At 38.1% G+C, this 27,061-nt stretch overlaps 1 protein-coding gene across 1 annotated transcript in view; it reads right to left on the bottom strand.

The window, feature by feature from the left end:
* Positions 1-4,703: 4,703 nt before the first annotated feature.
* LOC107570463 (phenylalanine--tRNA ligase, mitochondrial-like) overlaps positions 4,704-27,061 on the bottom strand; it is a 27,754-nt gene continuing 5,396 nt past the window's right edge. The window contains exons 4-7 of the mRNA XM_016256697.1: positions 9,281-9,441; positions 5,392-5,511; positions 5,084-5,115; positions 4,704-4,753 (exon numbers count right to left, since the gene is read on the bottom strand). Of these exons, the coding sequence (XP_016112183.1) occupies positions 4,750-4,753; positions 5,084-5,115; positions 5,392-5,511; positions 9,281-9,441 (317 nt within the window). The 3' untranslated portion in view covers positions 4,704-4,749. The remainder of the gene's footprint in view (positions 4,754-5,083; positions 5,116-5,391; positions 5,512-9,280; positions 9,442-27,061) is intronic.

The raw sequence follows: 27,061 nt of genomic DNA, 5'->3' as shown, positions 1-27,061 counted from the left end.
TCGAGTTGGTCTTGTGGATTCACTTTGTTGACCAACAGAAATCTGCTTGGTTTGAAAGTATCTTCTGTGTGACCTGTGCTTCATCCATCACAATACTGAAAGCAGACTATGGACGAAATAGACGACATTTTGCCAATATAACCGCACATTAAGGATGATGTTGAATGGGCTTTATCTGGTTGGTGGCAAAGACAGCTTTGCCTTTGAGCTATAAAACTCAACCACAAAATATTCTTCAAAAAGGTTTCAGATTTTTGTCACAAGGCTTCTAGCAAACTCCAGGCACGACTTCAGATATTTCTCAGAAGTGTCGCTCCCTCTGGTCACTGTCCCAAAGCGACTGAATCTGTGAACTACAGAGGAGACTGTTGTTGTCTGGAGAGCTTCTGCCATGTCAGCCTTCGCTCTGCAACTCTTACTGGCCTCCTGGTCACTTCATTGACGAGCGCCGTTCTGGCTCAGTTATTCTAATTTGATAGGATGGTCTGGTCTTGGTAGTGTCTGGGTCAAGACGTTTTATAAAACCTGGAGAAACTACAGTATATGTTAGCATTCACATTGATCTCACTTGCAGGTATTTAGGTGGCATCTGCCATTTTTACTCCATGGAGCTACAGAAACTTGGTTGGGTGCAGCAAAAGTTTGATGAAAAATTACAAAGAAAAACATATATTTGGAACATTCATCAGTGAGTCACTGCACAATAATAACAGCAATGTATGAAAGTCTGTTTTTGCCTGTTTTTAGTTTTTATTTCTTGTAATTGCGACATTAAATCTCAGAACTGTGACTTTATTTCTTGAAATTGCATATTTTTTTCTTGTAATTCTAGCTTTATATCTTTTCAACTGTAACTTTAAATCTTAAAATTGTGACTTTATTTCTTGTAATTGCACATTTATTTCTTGTAATTCTGACTTTATATCTTTCAACTGTTATTTTAAATCTCACAACTGCACCTTTATTTCATGTAATTCTGCCCTTATATCTTACAAATATTTATATATTGTTACTTATTAGAATTGATATCTTCTGTGACTTTAAATCTCACAATTATGATATTATTTCTTGTAATTGTGACTTTATATCTCACAATTCCAACTTTATTTCTTATAATTGTGGCTTAATATCTTCCAACTGTGACTTTAAATTGAAATCTACTTTATATCTCGCACTTGTGAGACAGGTTTCTATCTAATCTAATTTTATCTTCATATCTTTTCACTCTGAGCCAGAAATGTGCTTCTACTCCTCGTTCTCTGGTTTTCTTGTGCAATGACTATTGGGTGTGAGAAAAAATCCCTTTAAATGTGCTTTTAAATTTAGTCAAATATGACTAAACCTTTGACATCATCATCTCTTTTTTTAGCACTATTCACTCTACAGGTGTAAGGTATTAATGTGTCAGCATGTGTGTGAATGAGCGTGAGCATGTTTGTGAGGTGCAATGTGATGCATAGCATCTTCCTCTGCACAGTTTTGCATCGTCAAAAACACCCCATTATTCATAAGGTTATAATTGATGTTCTCTGAGCCATGGGCCATTAAATACACTCTGCTCTCTCTCTCTCTCTCTCTCTCACACCCCCTCTCTATCCTGTGTCTCCTTCACTGTGGCTCAGTAATGGTGGCAGACATTAGCCTGCTGGCTTGTAGCGCTTTCCGGAAGGATCCCCCCAGGCTTCCGACAAAGAGGGCAGATTTTTAACAAGTCTGGCTCTTCCAGCAGCCTGCTGATGAGGACAACCATTTGCTAGCAGTACCTGCCTTACTCCTATCACTGTCTCCCAACCTGACTGGCCGAGCTTAGCTGCAACTGCAGTCATGTAAGTTCACACTTTTTGACACCTATCTTCTCTCCCTCCCTCACGCTCTGTCATTCAGCCAGCAAATTCAAAACCTTTTGTTTTTTTAAACAATTGGATTCCATTATATACATTATAAGAAGAGTGTAGCAAGCGTATAGTTTTTCCATTAAGAGTTCCCTTGAAAGAAACTTCCAGTAAAAATAAAAGTAGAATGAAAAATATACAATTTGTATTATTAATACTTAATTATCACATAATGAATGACTTTTTATAAATATATTAAATAACAATGTAATATTTTTATTTTGGGGTTTTATTTTTTAATTAATTTAAATGATAAATTATATTATAAATAAATAAATAAATAAATATTAAGAAGAAATAGATAGCACTTAATGAATTTGTTTAATAAAATATAATAAAGTTCTCAAGATGCGAAACGTTTTGTACTTTTATGTGTACTTGTTAAAAAAGGAATGTTATGCTGATATTTGAACGTACACTTTTATATTATCAACTGTTTACTTTACAAAGTTATGGTAACAGGGTGGACAGTTAAAATGGACATTACAAGTTTTATTCTCAAGGTGTGAAACTATTAAGTACTTTTTGGAAAAAATAATTTAATGATTATATTTTAAAGGGGTCATATGATACGATTTCAAGTTTTCCTTTCTCTTTGGAGTGTTACAAGCAGTTCGTGAATAGATAAGATCCTTTAAGTTGCAAAGACTAAAGACTCAAACCCAAAGAGATATTCTTTATAAAAGTTAAGACTCGTCCACGCCCCCCTAAAACGCCTCGTTCAAACACGCCCCCCACATGTCTATGTCACTGTGTGGGAAGATTTGCATAACGCCGCCCAAATATTCACGCAAAGAAAAAAGACGTAACTTTATTGTTGTTGTCGCTGCACCTTTAAAGTTCACTTTTATGTTATCAGCTGTTTACTTTACAAAATTATGGTAACAGGGTGGACAGTTTTACAATTTAAACTGACTTGCAAACCTTGTTCTCAGAAAATTAAGGTAACAGGGTTGACAAATTAGATTGCCCCCCACTGAGAATCATTAAAAAATCAAGATGACTTAGACTTGTCCTTGAAACCACAAACCATTATGATGCATAATGACATGATTGTTTTATTTAAAATGAACATATTTGCTATTTATGCTAAGGGCAAAAAAAAAAAAGCATCCGTATGATAAAAATTAGACGACAGCTGGATTCTTGCATATTCACTGTTTTGCAGAATGAGAAACCACTCACATTTCTGTTAGTCACATATAAAAACCGAGTCATTTTTGAAGGGAAACCCTGCTGTGGTATTGTCATAAGTAAAACAGCGAGCACAAAGGAAAAGCATTAGGTTTCCGATGGCTCTTTGAGGCCACGACGTCTGATGCCAGAATCTTTCTCAGCGCACTGAAGAAGAGCATGATGGGAGACTTGCTGCCAATCTCATCATATTAGCAGCTCTCAAAACCGCCCGAGTCAGCAGTACCGCAGAGAAAATGATTAGGACAATATTGCGAATGTGACATTTCTGACGGACGGAGATGGCTGGAGGCTAGATGAGCTGTGATTGGCTGTCCTCTCGTTGTAATTAGTGATTTGAAGTTGGAGAACAGGTTTAAAGTAAGTATTGACGTCTCTCTTGCCCTTTCCCTCCCTGTCTTTCTCTCTCTCTCTCTCTCTCTGGTTGTAGAAAGTATGAAGCAGAGCTCACAGGCATTGACGCAACTGCAGCAAAATGATCATAAAGAGGAAATTAGCTGCAGGACACACACACACACACACACACACACAATACATTACGGCTACTTAGAAAAGTACTTCCGCAGCGGCAATACACTTACACTGTGGCAAATCACAAACTATTCTAGAAACTATTCAACTAAAATATTTGTTTTCGATGAAACGTGTGCACAAACATAGGTCTGGACCGAATTAGAATAACAGCAAAACAAACACCAATCTCTTTCAATTTCTAACTGTCGTATGGGCTATTACACCCTTGCAGCACCTCATGATGTCAACTTATTTACGGATGTCATTAGGAGAAGGGGAGGGAAAGGGTTGCTATTTAAAAAAAGATTAAGAGCAGAGACAGAGATGAATGTTTGCGGCTCTTTTTACGCACTGCAGGTCCTCGTTGTATCATTTAACACACACACACACACACACACACACAGTCTGTTCTAGTAGAGGGGACTTGGGACAGTTGGACCGCTGTGCCCGCAGGTGAACTTCTCATCCTCTTTAAAAATTAATTATTGATGTCACAGGGCGAGGAAACAGGAAAAGGGCAACCCGAGCACAGCCTCTGCAGTCCACAAAAGCAGACCTGCTCAGGAAGAGCTGCGCCATATCAACTGCATTCAGGGAAAATCACGTGGATCGTTCTGTGGTTTGTGAAAGTGTTTGTGAATGGACGACGGAAGAAAGAGATAATGAGTTTGAAGAGCCTGACAAACACGGCCCACCGTGAAATTTGAGCCTAATGCTGGAGAGTTCAAAACCAAGCCATTAGGCATCGTTGACCCCTGCTCCTCCTTCAAGAGATGAACGCCACACTGCCAACGGCCCCGCGCAATAACATTAGCTTTCTCTCCTGCAAAAGCCATTAGCTTTCAGAATAATGGCAAAGATTGACAAATACAAATGAACAAAACGAATACACAGCAACTTCCTAAAATCTTCATGTTCTGCATTAAAATAAATAAATAAAGTAACTTGTTTTAAAGATTTTTTTTTATATATATATCTTCACTGAAAAAAGGCAAAAATACTACAAAAAAAAAAAAACAAGAACAAAAAAGGCAAAAAAATACTAATTAGGCACAGGACTTTTGCCACTGAAAACATATTTTATAAATAATTGTCTGTATTTGTATCCTCATTCTTTTGGAATGACTGTACATCCACAATAACATTGTGGTCACCTAAAAAAAAAAATCATAATAAATAAATAAATAAATAAAACATCACTCAAAACAAGATTTTGCTGAATAAGATACGAATAAGATTTAATATACTCTCTTTGAAAACAAATTATAATACCTACATTTTGCTTCTCAAGTAATTTTTTCTTATTTTAAAGTTTTTAAAAAGATCCTTATTAGGAGAAAAAAAATAAGCTAAACATACTGATTTTTTAATTTCAGAGTAAATAAAAACTTTTGATATCTTTTTCATATTTTTGGTCTGGTGCTACTGGAATGCTTGTTTGGTTATGGGTTCTGGTTCTGTATCTGACATTTTGGATTTCTTACTTTGGATGTGTGAACTCGTCCACCAGCGTGACCTTCTCCACTAGGTCTCCTCCGATGCTGCGCACCAGGTCATAGAAGTCGTTTTCTGTGTAACCTTCGGCCGGCAGCCAAAAAGAGATGTCATTGAAGAGCGCTGGGTACTTACTGAGAGGCTGCGAAAAAGAGAGAAGAAGAAATCCATTTGTTAGGTATACAATACATCAATACATGCAAGTAAAAAACGGACGCATATATATATATATTATTTATTTTTTACAATGTTTATTCAAATACCTCACTATTTCAAGCACCCCGTCCACCAGCGTGACCTTCTCCACTAGGTCTCCTCCGATGCTGCGCACCAGGTCATAGAAGTCGTTTTCTGTGTAACCTTCGGCCGGCAGCCAAAAAGAGATGTCATTGAAGAGCGCTGGGTACTTACTGAGAGGCTGCGAAAAAGAGAGAAGAAGAAATCCATTTGTTAGGTATACAATACATCAATACATGCAAGTAAAAAACGGACGCATATATATATATATTATTTATTTTTTACAATGTTTACCTCACTACCTCTCTATCTCAAGCACCCAGCACTTACACACACACACACACACACACACACACACACACACACACACACAGGAGGATGTTGGTGTGAGCGAGACATCTCTTCAGCCGGAGGTTAAAACTACAGTCACACCCTGAGGCCATCATACCTACAACGGCTAGTATCCTCACATCAGCAGGCATCTGAGCTCTCCTGGCTCTCAGAAAACCTCAAACACTCATAAAATACCAGCTGTTGTCCTCAACAAGAGCAGCGAAAACAACAGAAAAGCTGTGTGGTAAAACATGATCAACTACCTCAAACAACCTCCTTTCTGCAGGTAAATGTGTTCACATCATTATTATTCAGCAGTTCTGCTCCTCTGATCTGATTTGCAGAGCGGTGTTCCAAGAGTATGAAGCAAAAACTTGCAATATGTATGCATATATAAAAATATATAATTGAACATTTGCATAGAGTAAGGGCTATTTGGTTAACAGTCTATTTAGCAGTCTATTTGCTTAGCAGTAGTGGTATGCTAATTTAGTATGCCGAAACCTAGCTAACTAAAAAATTAAATAAAAAAAACATCAAAAGTTTAATTTAACAATCTATAGTGTTATTTGTTGTATCAGATATATCACATAATTTAAAAAGACACCAAAGATCGTATTTTTTCAGCCAATAGAATAGCTTTGGAGTCTTTCTGGAATGACTCCAAATCAAACTGCTCATGACACAGCCATTTTATAACCGCAAAGATCCACTCAAAGCTGTGTGTCATATTGATTTGACCAGTTAAAAGTATTTTTTTCCTCTTTTGAAAAAGCATTTTCATCCAGCCTTAGAAAGCCACCAAGCTGATTTTCATTGGTCAGACTGGTCTGGTTTGATGGTTTTAGAAGCTTTTAGAAATGTGTCAGCTGATCAGGGGTGTGTCTCCTCTAGAACAACTGTTGTTAATGTCGTCAGCTGAAGATGAAATAATGTATTGCTGTGAATAATAAACATTGCATTTGAATTTTAAGTCGCTATTCAATCATGCAAATCAATCACAGTATATATTGCTCACAAGCTTGATCTGCAAGTCCACTGTCATACTAACATAGACCGCACTGTAAAAAATGATATGATCAGAAAGTCATGCCAACTTTTGTTTTTACATTACAGATTTTACAATTAAGAGCTGCAGTTCCAAACTTTGTGATCCTGTTTGTAAATTTTTTGGGAAACACAAAATCATTGAAAAATGTTGGTAACAATGGAACTTGTGACCATAGGTGGCAGTGATGCACTGAAATTTTGTCAACCAAAAATATTCGGCCGAATCAGCGAAATAAAATGAATATTTGTTTTCAGCTGAAATGGTTTTGGAGGGCTGAAATCATTGACCAAAACATTCTCCAACATTTTGACTGTGTAAGAGTCTATATTGTGGATAAACAACAATACGTAAACATGTCAGCTGTGTGGACACTAGGACTGGGTTGACAATAATGATTTCTCACTTTTAATCAATCTTCATTTTGATGAACCGATACTGATTCTTAAATTGCAAGAAAGATGATTTCATTTATGGGGTTTTCAATTGACTTGAATGATTGAACAAAACTTCACTAAACATTACTTTTAGTGTACCTGTCTCCTATTGAATAAACACGTCTCATTGTTCAAATTCTGTCAATTTTATCTTGATATTCAAACAATAAATGTCATTTTGATGGTCTTTAATGAGGCGTGACAGATCGCTGTAGTTGAAGAAGCACGTGAACTGTTCATCTCTTCAACTTTACTTCAAGTTATAGCAAGAAATAAACATGAATGAACATCAGAAGGTGTTGAAAGAAAGCTTATGGCTTACTGAAATGAATCATGTATCATGTAATCACTTGAAAGGACGTCAATAAAACCAATAATAACCAACTGCAGAGCCGTAGAGCCATTTAATTAACCTCACTGAAAGCCATTCAGTGTCCATAGCTCGTTAGTTACTGTATCTCTCCTTTAGCGAGGAGCATTTTGCTGAATATATGCACTATATTACATATTATTTATATTTTTTCTTTAACCTAGTGATGTCTTCAATATTTAATGTAAGTTTGAATAAATAAGTCATAAAAACAAGCTTTTATTACAGATACCGCTTAAATGTTTCAATAACGAATTGGAGTATATTATATTATATTATAATTATATAAACAATTACAACATTTATAACAGTTATCATATCAAGTTGATATAAAAACTAGTGTTTTTAATTTTTAAATGTTTGTATAATACTCAGTGTGCTGAGTATTAAATAAACTTGATTAATTTGTTGACTATTAAATACGTTTTATTTTCAGCTAGGGTTTCGGTTTTGGGCTAAATTAAACTTCTGTAATAACTTTAACCTCTAATAGTTGGTTGATGCTTCCGGGAAAAGAATATGCCCTTATCTTATTAAATCTATCATATCATATCTTAGTCATATCTTAATCTGCTTGATGTGAATTTAAATGCACTACAGAGATCATGTAAGTATGCCGTTAGTGTTTGTGAGGTTATTAAAGTGAGGACAGTACGGGAACCTGCATTGTGCTTCTTGTTTGTGTGTGTGTGTGTGTGTGTGTGTGGAGGCCGTATTTGATTTATAGTGTGCACTTGTGTGTATGTTGTGCATGTTGCTCTCACAGGACACGACAAAACACAGAGGGGCGGATGAGAGCACTGACCCCACGGTCATACCTCATTACCAGCGCAGAGAGAGAGACAGACAGAGAAACTGTCATATATAACCTTCGCAGAGCATCAGGCAAACTGACAAGCAAATGAGCTCTCTCTCTTTCTCTCTCTCTCTCTCTGAGTAATGGACAGTGGGCAGAGAGGGAGATGGGCTGAGAAATGACCTACAGCCAGAGAGCACAGGTAATCAGTCTCACACACATTCCCTGCAGGACGACCATCCAGCCTACCTGATGCTACACACACACACACACACACACACACACACACACACACTCATCTACAGGAGGACACGTTCAGTGTCAAACCTTTAATAGACCAAGGTCCCTCAACAATATAGGCCATGTGAGACCTACAGGAGGTCACATGTAGAGAGAATATCACATACTGTCCTCAAAACACCTCTCCTACAGCCTGTGTGCAACAATTTCAATTTCAATTATCAATCAAAAAAATTTTTTTTGCTGCTTATTATATTGTGGAAACCTGGACATATTTCTTTCTTTCTTTGATTTATAGAATTGTTTTGTAACATTATAAATGTTTTTTTTCTGTCACTTTAAATAAATAAATAATTAGTCAAATAAATAAATGAATAAAATTGAATAGTAGTGCATCACACTTTCCCAATATATTAGAATGATTTCTGAAGGATGATGTGACATCGACTTTGCCATCACAGAATACATTTCTTAAAAATATATAAAAAACAGTTATTTTAAATTGTAATAATAATTCAATATTACTGTTTTCACTATATTTTTGATCAAATAAATGCAGTCTTGGTGAGCGGAAGAGACTTCTATCAAAAAATGAAAATCCTAGTTATTCCAAACTTTTTGACCGGTAGTGTAGAATGATTATTATTAAAAGTTTATAGTTATTGTGAACGGCCCTCATGGTTACTAGGTGAGATGTTTATTTTAGAGAAAGGCTGTAAATCTTACCTGGAAGGTGACGGGCTGATAGATGTCAGACAGGCGGAACTGCTTGAGGAAGCGTTCATCCTCGCTCCAGAAAAGTCGGATATCAGGGATCCCGAACAGAACCATAGCCAGCCTCTCCAGCCCCAGACCAAAAGCCCAACCCATCTTATTCCCAGCACCAGCTGCAGAAGAAACGGACAACTGAGTGGAAAACCTAATCATTTTATTATTTGCTCCTCAAGAGTGGGACATTCTGTCACGCAAAGACAAATGTTTCAACAAGGATGAATGCAACTAGTCAAAACAAATCCACCCGAATCCAAAACCTTGACGTTCTTCTGTTGTGTTGCAGCAGGTAAATATAAACCCTTTTAGTTAACCTGAAAGCAAAACCCACCTTTCAAGGAATGTTTTTGATTATATTGTGGATGATTCATCGGTTCATGTTACTCCAAATAGAACTAAAATATTCCATAATCTTTCATGAAAACACAATAACCTTCACCTCTACTTTGGCTCCTCTCCTACTTTTCGCCAGCCAATCAATTCCCAAATATATTGATTGTCACTGAATATTTAGTTTCACTCATTCATACATTAGATGAAGTCAAATATAATGCATTACTAAGTAGTTAATTACTTTTCCCTTGAAAAAGTAAAGTAAGGAATTACTTTAGATTTTTCTGTCATTTAATTACAGTTACTTCTGTTGTAATTGCATTAAATACTATATAGACTACAGAACAATTCCATATAAAACATCTAATGTTATATGTTTTTAATGTAACCTTCTCTCTTTAAATACTTTGGTCAGTTCAAAAATAATTCATGCCATTTTGTATTATTAATTTGAAAGAATTAAAGAGCAGTTTCATGTCTATCCTTGTATTGTTCAACTGGTCGAGGCTGATTTGGGATTCAGAAAGTAATTAGTAAGAAGAAATTTTAGAGAAGGTAATTAGTACAGTAATCCAATTACAATGCAGAAGATGTCATTTGTAGTTAGTAATTCATTACTTTTTTAGAGTAACTTACCCAGCACTGATTGCGATTGATGCTTCACGCTGACTTCAACTCATATGACAGCATATTAAATGCATCTAATTGGGTTTTACATTTATGCATTTAGCAGTCACTTTTATCCAAAGCAATTTTTCAAGCAATCAACAATATTTGCAATACACAAAGCCAGGTTTATTGATGAGCAGATTACGAAGCAAGCATGAGAAGAGGAGAAATCCAGAGAAGAACGTTTTTTAAGATCCACAAGTGGAGGAGTTATTAAGATTGGCAGTCAGCGACAAGGCTGTGTGGCTCTCAGGCGATCAGTGCTGGAAGTAGTGCCGCTATTTCTGATGTGATTATAGTCATTATTTGCTTTGCAACCCTGTATGACCTATGGTGAGCGGAAGAGTGAACAAACAGAATTTTCTTCTCTTTTCCCGTCTCTCTCTCTCGCGTCACTGTTTAACCCAGTGAGGCATTCCTTCAGATGTGAGGGAAATGTGCTTTATATGTTAATGAAGGGAATGCTCAGGGGTCAAAGCCTGGCTCAGCCAGACGCGACAGAAACCGGAATAAATCTACCTTCACACGTACAAATCAATCAACTCTCCCGTCCAGTCCCGAGTGGAGGCATTAACGATTCTGACCTCTCTCAAGACCACCGAATTAAAATTTTGTTTCAAATGCTCATTTAACCAATTGCAAAAAATTATAATAAATAAAAAAAATGTTCATTTTAATTGTCTCCAAGCTTGAATAAGCATGACCTGATTTGAGTGCGAGCTTGAATTTGATTTAAATACATGATTTCTCTGAAGAAATAATTCAAGCCACGATAATTGGGTGCTGTAGAGTTGCTAAGTGGTTGTTCTTGGTGCTTTTTATTGGCCTTCGTCAACTTAAACTTCTATTGGACCAGTTCACCAAATTGGACTGAATCATCTGAAACAGTTTGTGACTCGAGCAGCACAGATCTATGAGTTACCCAATCAAAACTCACTTTCGGACACCTGACAGTCGCTCAGACTGGAAATGAGTCAAAATACTGGCGTACTTGACCCTATGATGAATGAATGAATTGGTTCTCGTGAGACTAGCATATTCTCACCATATATACAGTTTTAAATATGGATATTTTTCTTACACAAATGCACCGCTTCGCTTCAGAAGGCCTTTATTAACCCCCCGGAGCCATGTGGAGAACTTTTTATGATGGATGGATGCACTATATTTTGCCTCAAATTCTCGACCACCACTGACTGCCATTGTAAAGCTTGGAAGAGCCAGGACAATTTTAATATAACTGCGATTGTATTGATCTGAAAGAAGAAAGCCATAGACACCTAGGATGGCTTGAGGGTGAGTAAATGACCAACAAATTTTCATTTTTGGGCAAACTATCTCTTTAAATTCTGTGGCGAAAAAAAATATTTTTTATTGCGGACTGAATTTCATCATGTGATTTTCTGCCATTCATTGTGCAACAAGTTGTTACATCAGGCGACTAAAAGACTTCATTAAAATGTGTTTGGATTTTGGATAGATTTCAATACTACCCCAGCGAATTGGGGAATTTTAAGGCTACATGATTTTGTGTTGTTATATGAAAACAAATAAGAAATGCTTCTTGAGCAGCAAATCAGCATACTAGAATGATTTCTGAAGATCATGTGACACTGAAGACTGGAGTGATGATGCTGAAAATACAGCTTTGCATCAGAGCAATAAATTACATTCTAAAAGTTTAGCTTTTTTTTTGTTGTACATTTCGTCAATGGCGATGGCGAAAATGCACATTTTGAGGCATCATTCACATCCACGGCATGCTTGTAGCGTGACATGAGTGCAGTATGAGCAATAGTCGCACTGATGCCTGCTTTAGCAAGCACATCTAATTACATGGATGATGATGTTGAAGGAAGGAAGTCTCCACTGGAGTCGCTGCGGCGCTGAGCTTTGGATTGATGGTCGGGCTGATTGCTATCACTCGTCTGTCAGTGGAAATCACGAGCACATCCAGGGAGATAAAAGAGAGGTGTAAAGCGCTGTGACATGGCTAAGAGTGAAGCGGATGGGTGCCAACACACACACACACACACACACACACAGCCAGAAGCCGGCACGAATCTGAATGACCTCAGATAAACGCCACAGCCTCGCGTTTCCCCTCCCTTCTTGAGACGATGATGTCAGATGCATTCATAGCCAATCGGAGCACAGGGGGCGGGAGCGGGCACGTCGAGCGTGGGCTGCGTTTGACGGCATTCGCCTCCTGATGACATCAGCAGGGCTAACTGTCCTTGGCAGCTTTGACTCACAGCTTTGCCGTCCCTCCCTGCCAATCCCATATTCTCTTCCTTCATCTCTCTCTTTCGGTCTCCTACATCGCTCCAAAGTCTCCCGTTGTCTCTCTTCCCTCACTATTACTCACTTTACGCCCTTTTATCACCCCCGTCCCAACTTGTCCCTTTTTTGGCCACTTACTTATCGGTTTGCTTCTAGTTCTTCCCTTGATAGTCTCTCAGCACTTACCTTGTGTTTTTTTTCTCTGATGTTGATTTGCACTAGTCACCCCTCACCAGAAACACACCTGCTGTTTTCAGCATTAATAATCATGTTTGACAACAGGCTGGAGTCTCTAAAACAGCCGTTGGCATGATGGGAAACACAGTGCTGGTCCAGCTTTGTTTAAGATGCTTGTGCTTGCAGGCTTTGGCTGGAGTCAGAGTAATTTGTTTCCTCGAAGGTCTACTTAATAAAGTTTAAAATAGTCTTGTGCAAACCACTTTCCTCCATTTCTCTGACTCTAGTAATCAATTAAATTGGGAGTTTGGAAATGGGGAACCCTGATATAGAGGTGATCCTGGTACCCTAGGCAAGATATGACTCCCACCCGAAAAATAATTACCAAAGTGAAACCCTTTTATGTATAGTACTATACATACTGTATATTTGGTAGAAAACAAACCAAAATCAAATAAATAAATATGTAAAAAAAAAAATAAATAAAAAAAAAATAAGTGAATAATTAGAACAAAGAAACAAACAAATAAACAAGTGGGCTATTTTGAAACTTACTGCGTGTTTATCTAGTACATCCAGCTCGTTTATCTCAAAGATCAAGACAAAATTAAAAAAGAAATATGTAACTAGAAAATAAAGTTTATGAAAAAACATGCATTTATTTATTCATTCATTCATACATACTGTATATTTAATAGAAAAGAAACCAGCATCAAAATAAAATAAAATTAAATACGATACAACACTGTAAAATAAAATAATAAAATAAAATAAAAAAGGACTTTTTGGACTGGAGAAAAAAAGTCTTTGTTTAAACCCTTTTGTGTTTAATACTAAATACATATATTTGGTATTAAAAAAACGCATCAAAATAAAATAAAATAAAGCTCTTATCTCAAAAAGCACAACAAAATTTGATTCCCCAATTAAACAGAAACCTGTATTTTATTAGAAAACAATGTTTATGCTCTCTATCCAGACACACTGCTGTAAGAGAAAATAAAGTCATAATGGAAATAATGATTGTATGAGGCTGATAGGTAGCAGATGGGGAGTATACACACTAAACAGTAAAAATACTGAAAGCACAAACATATCAAAATCAAATCAAAAAACAAATCAAAATCAATTGTGTGGCTTTTACACCAGGGCTGTCCAAACTGGGTCCTGGAGGGCCGGTGTCCTGCAGAGTTTAGCTCCAACCCCAATTAAACACACCTGAACCAGCTAATCAAGCTCTTACTAGGCATACTAGAAACTTCCAGTCAATGAAATCACCTAATATGCTCATTTACTTCTTAAAGAAGGCAAATAAACTATGATTCATGACTATGATGAAGTTCGTGACTATGATGACAAGGATACTGGGTATTTAAATAAAAGAAAAAACAAGCCCTTTGACGTGTCCCACCAAACGTCGATATGAACACGTCAACACAGCAAAGAAAGTGTGTGTCAAGTGATTTCATGGGGTTTTTAAACAGCAAATAAATTAAGTTAAAGGAACACTCCACTATTTTTGAAAATAGGCTCATTTTCCAACTCCGCTAGAGTTAAACAGTTGAGTTTTACCGTTTTCGAATCCATTCAGCCGATCTCCGGGTCTGGCGGTAGCACTTTTAGCTGTAGCTTAGCATAGATCATTGACTCTGATTAGACCGTTAGCATCTCGCTCAAAAATGACCAAAGGCTAATCAGATTCAATGATCTATGCTAAGCTACAGCTAAAAGTGCTACCGCCAGACCCGGAGATCGGCTGAATGGATTCGAAAACTGTAAAACTCAACTGTTTAACTCTAGCCGATTTGGAAAATGAGCCTCTTTTCAAAAATAGTGGAGTGTTCCTTTAAAGCCACGGCCAAGTGGTTTGCCAAACAAATTGTACATATTTTTCTGTCACCTTTACTGAATAGCATTTGCTAGACGCCTAAAAATGTCACACTTTTTTTTTTTCCTGGTATAAAATATACACACGACATTTTACCTGCGATCTGTGTTTGGAAAATGTAAAGTTGATTTGAGCTGACGGACTCCCTCGGATGACCGTGTTCTAATCCTCTCTGGAGTATTGTGACTCTTTCACACAGCTGTTTGTTTTAATCCTTCTTTCCACTTCAATAATCACAGAGCAAATGCTTTTAATCATTAACCCGACTAACAAGCCGCACTATTTATCTACGGCTGCCGAGTCCGACAGACCAAACAGAGGAGGAGAGCACTTAAAGATGAAGACTCTCCGCTGCTAATGAACGAGTCTCAGTTTGGGGATGTTGGACTAAAACGCTCTAAAAATACACCGATCTTGTCCTCTCGTTGTTGCCACCGTAAACTAATTGGCTAATACTCTCCATTGTTTCAGCATTTCGCAAAACGCATAAGGCATCGCAATGTACAAACATGGCATATGCATGAAGCGGTCCGATTTTGAGAGCCATTAATTTCACACTGAGAGAAAGAAAAAACGATTACAAAACCTAATCATCAGGTATGTGGCTTAAATTAGCATTAGAGGAAAGCCGACACATGCAGTCCACGCAGAGACAGATTTCCTCATTTATTCTGTTATGAACACAAAATTACATTAGCATAGTGAAATTAAAATGGATTTTGCAGGGGGAATATTTGCTCATGCTGCTTCTTACTGAAGCATTATCATATATTTACACTATAGGTTATTAACTACTGCAGCTGGCTTCATAATGAAGTGCTTTTGTTACTTTGTGTCGATACAGGGACAATTAAATATTATTTGAGAGTGAAAGGGTTTGAAAGTTGTTGTAAATTAAACTTTTGCTTGGCTGAAATGGAGAAAATATCACTTGGATTCTGGCAAAAACCCTAAGATGGGGGGAAAAATAATACCATGATAGCTATAGTTTATGGCAAAAATACCAACAACCATTGCAATGCAATTACTGAAATATATCTGCTAACACAAAAAACACCATGGTTCTTGAACATGTTTTTAAGCACACACTATGATATAATTTGATATCTTGAAGTATAATGTTATATAACATTCAGTAACATGCTATTATCATCTGTCCCACTGGTACAGTAAAACAAACAAAAAACTAACGAATCAGAAATTATAGTTATTGTGTTAAACTTGTGTAAAATAAAATAAAATAAAATAAATTAAGCATAAATAATTAATAGTGTCACAATCCCAGTCTTGTGTTGAAGGACTTTTAAATTGAAATGTTTTCCATATTAGAATTAGTAGTGAACTGAATAAATGCATATCTATAAAAATACAAAAAAAATAAAATTCAGAAATTATGGTTGTGTTAGATTTTTCTAAAGTAAAGTGAAATAAAATAAATTAACGAATAATTGTAATGAACTGAAAAGTAACGATTTTTTTTTTTTAAATCAGGAATTATGATTGTGTTAAAATTTTGTAAAACTAAACTAAATAAAATAAAATAATCAAATGAAATAAAATGAATAATAGCAATAAACAAATATATTAACAATTGTATGAATAAAATAAAGTCACCCTTTTTTTAACTGTCCTTGTTGCAGTGTAATTACACAAGAATCCTGAGTAATATTAAAATTGCAAAATTTCGTTCAGGGTCAGGTTTTGTTTTAGCTATTTTTTTACTGTGCATAATTTACTGTCATTACTGTTGGATAACTACATGTAACGTTTAACAAGGGCACATTAAAATAGTGTTACAAACTAAACAAGTAAATAAATAAAAAAATTGTTAATCTTTTGTAATGAAAATAAAATAAAATAAAAATACTGCATACCTTTTCCAGCTAAAGAACTTATTCAGATTTACGTTCACAGGTGTCTGGCCAGGTGCTGTATACTATATCTTTATATATAAGCTCAATAACAGTGCTGAACAAATAAACCTGGAGCATCGCCGGCCAGAAAACCAGAGATGAAGAAAGGGGATGGCGCTTCTATGCATTACTGAATGCTCTAATCATATGATTGAAGGCAAATAACTTTGTAGCACGTGTTTTATTCAAACAGATGATGAGAGGCAGTTGGCCCTTTCCTGTGTCTTAGAGTATCATGGGTTTTGCGGAGGAGATGCGGTCATGGGAAAAGCCCGGAGGAGGTTGGAGGCCACGGACGCAGCATCAGGATCTCCCGGTCTGAGGGTCAGCCCCGCGTGTAATGAAAGCAGCAGTGATGTGTGACACAGAATACAAAAATCACCGCCTAGATGACTAGAATGAAAAGAAGGGCTTCTGTGTGACCTGTCAAAGCATTTAGCAGCAGGTACACACAGGGCCTAAGATTAACACTCGTCAAATGCCAAATGAGAGCAAAAATCAGCCCTGGTGACTATATGAAAGTGTTTTTTTTTTATTTTTGTTGATTTTTAAAGATCTTTAAAAATCTATTAGCACACAACTAATATAATGGTTCTGTTACAGTAAGTAACAGTATTACAGTAAGTATCAGTTTTTCTTTGCTTGTTGCTGTTTTCTGCATGTCCTGGTCTTTTCAACTAGGACTAAACTTGGAATAATCTAAAAATCCAACCTCTAAAATGACCAAATAACTCAATTAGCAGTGGGTGCCCAGCGGCGTTTAATCTGCTCTGAAATCCTCTGAACTCAAACATTGACCTGTGCTAAAATCTTGGCTGACAGTGTCCTCATTTATCTCCATCTCATTCCGCCGTCCTCTGGAGTCGTTTTTGTTGTGCCAAGCTCATTTTGTCCTCTACTTAGAGGACGATGACAACCAAGTTCCTTTCATAAACCACAGCAGCAAGTACAGCTAATTATTCACGAGAGGTTGACAATGTGGCTTAACCTCCTCTAAATGCTGGATAAAAACTAAGCCGTGTTGAGTTCCACTTTCGCGAAAACTTCCTCCGTTGCATTTAATCCTCTCCAAATTAAAGGTTGTTTTTGGCATTGCGTGCATGGTTAGCGCTTCGATACATGCGGCTAATTCTTCACATGACATGGCGTGGTATTATAAATTGTGCTACCTGTCATAAAGAAGGGCTTTTCGTTTTAATACACTTAATTAATAGTTGCACCTCTGTGAGACGCGACCGAAACCTCATATGGATAAACAGATATATTAGCATGCTTGGTTCATTTACAAACTTATTACATCTCAATTAGCGTGCCTTGGCTATGCAGGGATGATTGCTCTCTGGTCCCAGTGCAGCAGCTGCCTGGGGACACGAAAGCCCAACACTCACAGTGACATATTCATTCTCGTTTCTGTCTTGGAGCTCCACAGTTAGTCTCTGTCCTCCAAACTCGGAACTGAAAAAGAGCAGTGAACCGAATTTAGACTAGGTCATGGTCTCGGTCATGACCTGAGGAACCGGTTCACTTTAAGCTGCGAAAATTCCTGCTAAAGCAGCGATATATTGCGTAAGATGAGGAGGACTTGCACGGATAGAATATACAGCATGATAGGCAACAGCATTGTTGAGTTATTGATGCTGATCGCTTGGCACATGTTCAAAGGGTACTGTATTGATTATTATTCTGTAACTGGCACTTTTCATAAAGAGGCTACAAATCTCACAACAATTTCAACAATGGTAAGTGAAAGGCGTTTCTTAAAGGAATAGTTTACCTAAAAATGTGACATTTCTGAACACTTACTCACCCTCGGGCCATCCAAGATGTAAACGGGTTTGTTTCTTCATCTGAACAGATTTGGAGAAATGTAGCACTGCATCACTTGCTCACCAATGGATGCTCTGCAGTGAATGGGTGCCGTCAGAATGAGAGTCCAAACAGCTGATAAAAACATCACAAGATGGACTGGAGCGGTGTGGGTTACTTGTGGATTATTGTGATGTCTATCAGCTGCTTGGACTCTCATTCTGATGGCACCCATTCACTGCAGATGATCTATTGGTAAGCAAGTGATGCAATGCTACATTTCTCCAAATATTCCCGGAAATATTGTTTCAAATTAACTGAACTTCAGGAAATCTGTATGGCATACCTAAATATACCATAGGAAAAGAAAAATACAACTGAAGAGTTTCCAAACTCAAAACTGAGCAGTGAACCAGGTCACAGTCTAGGACATTTTCTGCTGAACTGGGTGAAAATTCCTGCAAAAGTCATGTGACACGCTGCATAAAATGGGGCGTCACTTTCATAAATACAACCATATCCAATATCATGTTTTGAATCTAAATGTGAAAATGTCAATTCACACAAATGGGTGAGTACACCATTTGAGTACACCAATTTGTGAGTACTTTACCTTGCTTGTTAAAAGCTGGTCCATACACTGAACACAATGTATGGTCTCATTATACATCTGAGACATGCTCAGGTGTCAGGTGACTCTCCAGCACATCTAGAGATTTTTCTAAATTCATTTTGGCCTTTATTCTAATCAGCATTTTTTGTTATGTCTGAAAAGTTGGAAGGGGGCGCAAGGGTGATAAAAGACCACAATTACAAGACTGCTGATCACATTTAATCATTATGCATATTAATTAAATCGCCAGGCTTGTGCAATATAAACTGTATGCTCCCAATCCACTTGATTTGGCATCTTTGCATTCCATTAGTATCTATTTCCAACAACTACAATCAATTCCTAATTATCCAGTGATACATTCATTCTTTCCTTGCCTTGCTTTGTTTTTTCAAATGAAGTACAACATATATTGCATTGTGGGTAGGGAAGGATCTGGCCACAATAATGACCACTGACCATGAATCTGCAGATGAAATCCAGCAGCAAACAACGTTCAACAAAGGGGTGAACAATATGACTTAACATTCAGTTTCATCTTAGTGGATTATATATATATATATATATATTCTCTTTGATAATAAAGTTAAGGGCATCTTTCTGTTCCTAAATTCAGATTACATGTCGTAAACACTAAATATGCAAAGTCACCACCTGGTCGCATGAATATTAGATGGAGATGTTCTGATGTGAAGGGAATTAACATGTCAGCACATCTAACTTAGCAGGCAAATGAGTATGCACTCATCCCTGAAGCGTAAAAAAAAAACTGGATGCAACAAATTCATCTAAACAGCTCTCATTAAGAGCAGTTCAATAGAGGAAACGGCGAAAAATCCCAGCATATGGTTGTACTTGGACTGTTGCTATGATACAAAACTTGCATATTGCTGTAGTAATCGAAGAAACTGCAGTGAGATGGAAATGATTGATTTGTTCAGTCTTCCGTTAGTTCAAACAGTCCCGGCTCATAAATATGCAGCAAAGCCAAACAACTGGATCGATGGCTGTTATAATTATATAGCAGAGCGAGAGTGAAACAATGATATCAAGCAAACGATCAAACACTGAGCACAATGCTTACAGAATCAACAAATGCCTGCATACAGTCATATATATCCATCTAATTCATACATTATTCATTGTTCCCAAAGAGTGAGCTTACAAATTCTCCATCAACCAATTCCATAATGTCACTGCAAGCAGCAATCAGTGGGTTCAGAAGCAAATGGGAACACAAAATGGCCTTAAATGGGACATTTGGCACGGTAGATGCTGCGGATACTGTCTTTATTCACAATTGTACACGATTTACTTGAAGATGCAGAGATGTTTGAAGCATGTTATGTTCATCCTGATGTTGCCTTAAATATACAAAGCCTCAAAGAGTGTCCTAATCAAAAATAGAAAAGCATTCAGGATGTAATCTAGTCCATAGAGTTAAAAGCTCACATGAATATGCACACTTACTAGTTGAACCTCAGATGCTTTTCCGATAACCTTTCCGCTTGACATCACTCAGAAAAAAACATGTGGTTTCTGCGATGCCCCAGTGAACTGACACACACAATGATGCAATTACATGTTGAGGCTAATTATCAAACGGAAATGCATAAAGATGCAGGGCATCTACAATAACAATGAGTTTTTTTCTCTAACCACAGACATGCAGCAGTGGTTGCCTTACAGCGTGAGGTCTCATGCCAGCTAAAGCCTAGCAGTTTTAGGAATTTTCAAAATGATATAATAAATAACCTGTGGGGTATTTTGAGCTGAAACTTAACAGACACATTCTGTGGACACCTGAGACTTATATTACATCTTGTAAAAAGGGGCATAATAGGTCCCCTTTAAGGCATATCATTCTTACTACATTACACAATATTTAATATCTCAACAAGATAATAACACCATACGGTCCCTATAAAGATGTGCGCAAGTTTTACTTCGAAACAAGTGATATCAATGCTGGTTTGGAAAACAGGCATTGCGCCATCGTAAAATAATGTGTGAATTTAAGACTATGGAAAACCCTGTGCATTTCCTTGAGTATCGAGGCACTGTGAAACCACTGATCCAGCATTTTAGCCACCCTATCAACTATTTGTTTTTCAACCTCTCAGAGCCTTCCACAGGAGTTTATCAATAGTGTACTAGCAAGCGTCCATGTTCCCACCCGTCCTACTGACAATGCTCTTTCCAGGTTCCTTGAAAGCATCTGTGACAATTGCTTTCTTTCTGAAAGGCGCTCTTTCTTCCCCAAGAGTGCTGCTGATCAGTCCTGAGGTTGAAGATGGCCTCAGGTGGGCCGCGTGCCAGTCGTTAGCGCACCTGTTTGTCATTCTAGCAGCATCGGCCCCAATGACTGCTGAGTCAGGCAGAGCCGTAGCCGTGTATTCGCTGTGCTAACATGTGCAGCTCCCACACACACCCACCCACTCAAACACAGTGCACAGAGTTCAGATGTGAAGACATGCATAGCAACGGTGCAGGGACGCAATACATGGTTTGACACTCAAAGACGCTAGAAATTATGCTATGCAGATTCATGCAGATTGTTGCTTTGACCCTTCATATTACAAGGTTGATATGTCTCGGATACATAAAACTGCTTAAAGGGATAGTTCACCCCAAAAATAATAATCATTCTTATACATCATTTGCTCATCCTTAAGGCCCTTTCACATGGTACGCGGCAGTCGCGAGTGTCTAGTTCATTCTCAATGGGAGACATGCGGAAAGCAGCAATGTCATGCGGGCGGTTTCACTGGCATAATTGATCTTTTTGTGAGCGGCAGCCAATCAGTGAACAGATTACTAACAACCATGACCACATCAATAAGATTTTTTTTGCATTTCCAGCAAAGCCCTGCGCCAGGGAAGCATTGTTTAGGCTCAATTAATCTTCTCAATTTTCCTTTAAAATTATATTTCATTCAAATTTTTACTTCAATCATGACCTCACAGGTAATAATGCTCTTTAGGCAAATCATCAAAAACAACTTCACTTGTGCCAAACGGGGGAAAAAAGGTAAATAATGACAACAATTAATGGTAGAATGACACAAACACAAATTTCCGTTATGTTTTATTTAGTTTTTAGTAAATACAAAGGTGATGTTGACAATTGTAACTATGGCAACGTACGCTCTGAGACCGCAACGCGACCACTGCCTCAACTCCACAAAACGCTTCCACTACAAGAGCGATTCCACCGCTTGCCACTTCCCGTGTGAAAGCGCCTTTACTCATCTCTTGGTAGACCAGCTAAATTAGTTTAAAGCAGCTAATTACCTTAGTTGCTGTTTGTTTAGCAGGATATCAGATGGTAATGCCATAGTACACCACGATAACCCCATTTTCATGTACAATGGTTCTCCAAAAAATGCTGTTGTATTTCTATGCACATGTCCAAAAACCAACCCAGGCACATTGGGCATTTCTGCAAAATGATATTATGTTGTTTCTTGCAAGTTTTTGAGACACTTTCAAGGTGAAATGTCCAGTGAGTGACGCCAAAAATGTTATGCTTTTTCATACTTGACATAATGTTCCATCTACACTAAACTCAACTAAGTATTAACAAAAGCAAACGTGAGATAAAAACAGATTTGCTGAAGCAACCATGCCATTTTAGCATGCTTCTACAAGTCTAGAGGTCATTTCAGCTGGAAACTGCAGTGAATTTTAAGTATAGGTATGTTTTTTTTTGGAGTTTTGAAAAAATGTAGGTAAATGAAAATTTTTCTAATGAGCCTAGGTTGCCAAAAACCATGACATGCAGAAAATTGCAGGGACACTTGTATCTGGCTAAAAATAAGCCATTTCCAAAGTACAACGATAAGAGTGTTATTTGATAAATGTAAAACCCTCGTTTTTCCGCTGAACGATCTGCTTCCTGTGACCATAAGCTGTTTCATACAAAACAGCCACATTGAACTTGATTATCCCGGCTGAAACTGAACATGCTACATATCACTAGTAGCTGTGGGAGCTTGTCTAAATGGGATGTAATTTAGTCCTCATTACACAATGCAAGCCTTAGGCGCTATGGCAAAGCCTTCATTTCAGTAAATAGGCCAGAGAAATACATAACACAACGATGGGAAACATAGAGTAGATCTCATTCACTAATTTTTCCTCTGCTCCTTCTTTCCCTTTCTGTCCTTTCGATGACTCTATCCGCTAAAGCGTCCAGGACTATTTGTCCCCCTCTCTTGGGCGTGATGGCTGAAACGGAACAGTGCACAAGCAAATGTTTGCGCAAACCCGAGAGACCAGACGTGCAAGAGGCAACTGTGACTGAGTATGTGTGTTTGCCTTTCTGGAGGAAAAGAAAGCAAAGGGGTAATGTATGTAAGATAGACAGAATGATAGAATGTCAGATAAAACAAGAGATAGATAAACTGATAGAAAGAGAGAAATACGGGCGATGGATGGATGGATAGATTTACCTTTTTTAGGGCGAAATATGACCTGAACATTTCTTTGTGAGATTCACCCATTTATTTTGCCCTGTTCTACATTTTATCCATTGTCTAACTTGCTACTGCTTTTGTAATACAAAGGTGCATTATTTATCAGGCCAATAAAGCACTAAAAGACATTGCAACTGAGAAAGACAAAGGGTGAGGGAGAAAATAATGGAAGCAGAGTGTGACTGAAGGAAGGCTGACTGATTAAAAAACTGCCAGCTCGTCAAAAACGAAGCATCCTGACAGAAGCCCTGTAATGAGGCCAAAGAAACATGTGCGTATGAAAGAGAGAGCTTTAAGCGGAGCCGGTCACAACTGGCACATGATTTATTCAGTGCGGGAGGGCGGGGGGTATTAAGGATTAATTCTAAGATTGAAAGCGCCACCTGAACCAGAAAGAGAGCTCAGCTGGTACTTTCCCCACCTACCAGCCGCCCCCCGCTCTCCTGCCGTCCCAGAGGCCCCAGGGCGTGTGACTTGAAGGGCCGTTAATTGTCACCAAACATGGCTTTAATCACATTCCCCGGGCCCCCCGCCCTGTGGGGCGTGACTAAACCTCAACCATGCCGCTGACGCGTGCCGTCATTAACACCGGGTCCCATATGTTGTGGACAGTCCTGGCGAGGTCCCACAGGGCTCTGTCCTGGGCCCGCTGCAGAATTGATGTGTCCGGGGATTACACGTCACGCTCTAATGAATAACTAAGTGGATCCACCGCCAAACCGGTGCCACACTGTTACCCCTCCTCCCCTTTCATTAGTGAAGCTCCGCCCCTAAACCAAACACACCACCTCTGGCACACTTATGCCACGCTTAGCATATGGCGGTCATGCTCAGAGGCGAATAAATAATCTTTCAACTTCCCAGGTTGCCCCGTTCCTGTTTTTTCTCCTCCCTGTCTCATTCGTCCCCATACCCCCACCAGCCACCACACATTTAATGCTGTCTTGCTGCCAGATTTTTATTGTCCTACTGCTCTGAAGAGAAAAGAGGGAACGTGTGAGTGTGGATGGGTGTGTGAAATAAGGGGGGTGCGAGAAGACTGAATGAGAAGTTGCCATAGCAACGGAGCCACACTGCTCTGCTGCAGTGAAGAAAGACAGAAAGAGCGAGTTGGAAGAGGGAAAATGAGAATGGAAGGGGGAGTGAAGGAGAACAGGGGAGAGGATTTGACAGAATCCCTGCAGTCCGAGGAGGAAGCAGGGAAGGAGAGGTCTGGGACATCGAGAGAAGTCAAAGAGGAGATGGAGTGAGAGTGAGTTTGTGTTTGCGTACGTATGACGACAGTTGATGCAGAGGAGGGTCACTTTGTCAGCAGTTGTGGAAAAACTCTGAGACACCAGCAGTTAAGGGGGGAAAAAATTTGGTTTCTCTGTCTTTTTCGACAAAACTGCGCTGAATGTCACTGCCGGTTGCTAGTTGTTTACGTCAATTCGTAACATCACCAGGGAGAGAATGAGAAAAGTTACACTTGGTTACTATGCTGCAATTTTACTGTTCTGATAACAATCCAATAATGAAAAGACCAAATGTAAACGTCTTCCAATATGCATTCGATAGTAACTCAATCACTCAAATTACTTTCTGAAGATGTAGCTAGACCAAATGTAAATGCACCTGGTTGTTCGGGTAACATTTGTAAACTTTTTCCCCAAACCACACATAAGGGGGCAATCACAGATAGCACATGGATGAAGTAAGCACAACTCTAACATTAGTTTCAATATGGGGTTAAGAGAGTGAACAAAATTCCGCTGTTAGCATTAGCGGCATCGCGGATGCTAATATGTACATATATCATGGAAACAGGGGATCAAATTAATATCAGTATTGCAGAGACATATTTATATGGCCAAGTGTAAATGAGATATGCATATGCAATCGGACTGCAATCTTATTCCAAATATATTTGTGTTTTTAATCTTTCATTGAAATGTTGTAACACATTTCACCACTGAAACGTTTTTTTTTTGCACCTTTCAAACTCTCCCTTACAACCACCTGTCAAAGGCCAGTTTTCATGATCTAATCCATCCCTAGTGGATAAAGTTGGGTCCAATCCTACATTTTAATTCTCATTAAATATGCTGTATTCTCAGAAAAAAAGGTAAGGTGCATTTTAGTACCTTAAAGGTACATAATTGTACCTACAATGTACATATTGGTACCTAAATGGTACATAATGTGGATAGACTTACACTCTGAAAGCTTTAAACACATTTAGTTGTATTGATATTAATAACTGACATTACTAATTGACTATATATGTCTTAATTTTGAGCTCTAACAAAAACTACCTGTTGCTACCATGGTTCATCTATAGTACCATTACCATCTATGGCTACAGTACTTAGTACTTAGACACTAGCAGAAGTTTCTGACAGATATTTAGTTGATAAGCCATTTTATTTGACACAAATTGTGTGGGTTTGTCGAAATTAATTAAAATCGCTTCTACATTACGTTGAAAACTTTGATTAAACAAGCCCCCTAACCTAGACAGGAAGGCATGGTTTGCCTAAACGCTGCCAGAATGACACCTGTGAGCAGATTCGTCTGAGCAGCAAAGCCTTGAGGAGGGGAGCAAGGCCTGCTGACAGCTGTCTGGAGACACGAGGGCTTTGTTTACTCAGTTGTGAATGTGCATTGTCACTCGAGTGGGTGTACACAGGGATAAAGCAGTGATTGAGTACAACCAGACATTACAGGAAGAGAGATGCACAGTCAGTAATCTGTACTCCTATCAGGCACAGCACTGCGAAAGATACAAACTTTCTACTAAAATCCAATCAAAGCAGGATTACAGGTGTCCTTGCTGTGACGATAAACATGAGAGTGGAAATCGATTTTTATATTATCATTTTAGACTCAAATTTTCATAAAAAGTGGTTTACAACTCTCTGTAAAGCACTAAATTTGGTCATTCAGTCGGTCTATAATCGCACCGACTGACCTCTTTGCATCCACACAGAAGATACAAACTGTGTACGAAGATGTGAGGACCATAAATAGAAAGCTCTTTACAAGAAACACTATTTTTCCATGCTGCCAAAACAATGCCGGGGAGCAGTAGCCTTCCAGCACAACGGAAGAGACGCGCTTGACCGTGAGTGGTTTCAAAGAGAGAGAGATGATGGGAAGGATAGAATGGAGAATGAACAATAAAGTGAGAGAGAGAGAGAGACGGGTGCTCTTAAGGACTTGCCTTCAGCTTTCAATTATTGATGGATTCAAAATGCCACCTACTGAATACACCGACTGCATTTACATAAATGAGAATACTCCAGTGTTAATTGGAATTTGGCCCTATGTTGATTATGCATGCATAATTCAACTGCAATAATCCCATTTAGCAACATTCATATTACAAGAAATCTGAATAAAAGATCCAAAATATGCCTGCATAAATCAGAAATGTGGGTCATGTAAACACCTTATTCCGAATATCCACTGTCATGGAATATTGATCTGTATCTGCGTATGAGCAAACAAAAGTAACAGGGGGTATTTTATATATATATATATATATATATATATATATATATATATATATATATATATATTATATTAATATAATTG

The sequence above is a fragment of the Sinocyclocheilus grahami genome, unplaced genomic scaffold, assembly GCF_001515645.1.
Source record: "Sinocyclocheilus grahami isolate Dianchi unplaced genomic scaffold, SAMN03320097.WGS_v1.1 scaffold1462.1, whole genome shotgun sequence".
Classification (NCBI taxonomy): Eukaryota; Metazoa; Chordata; class Actinopteri; order Cypriniformes; family Cyprinidae; genus Sinocyclocheilus; species Sinocyclocheilus grahami.
Note: the sequence above shows the minus strand (reverse complement) of the source record. Positions and strands in the feature narration are given on the sequence as shown.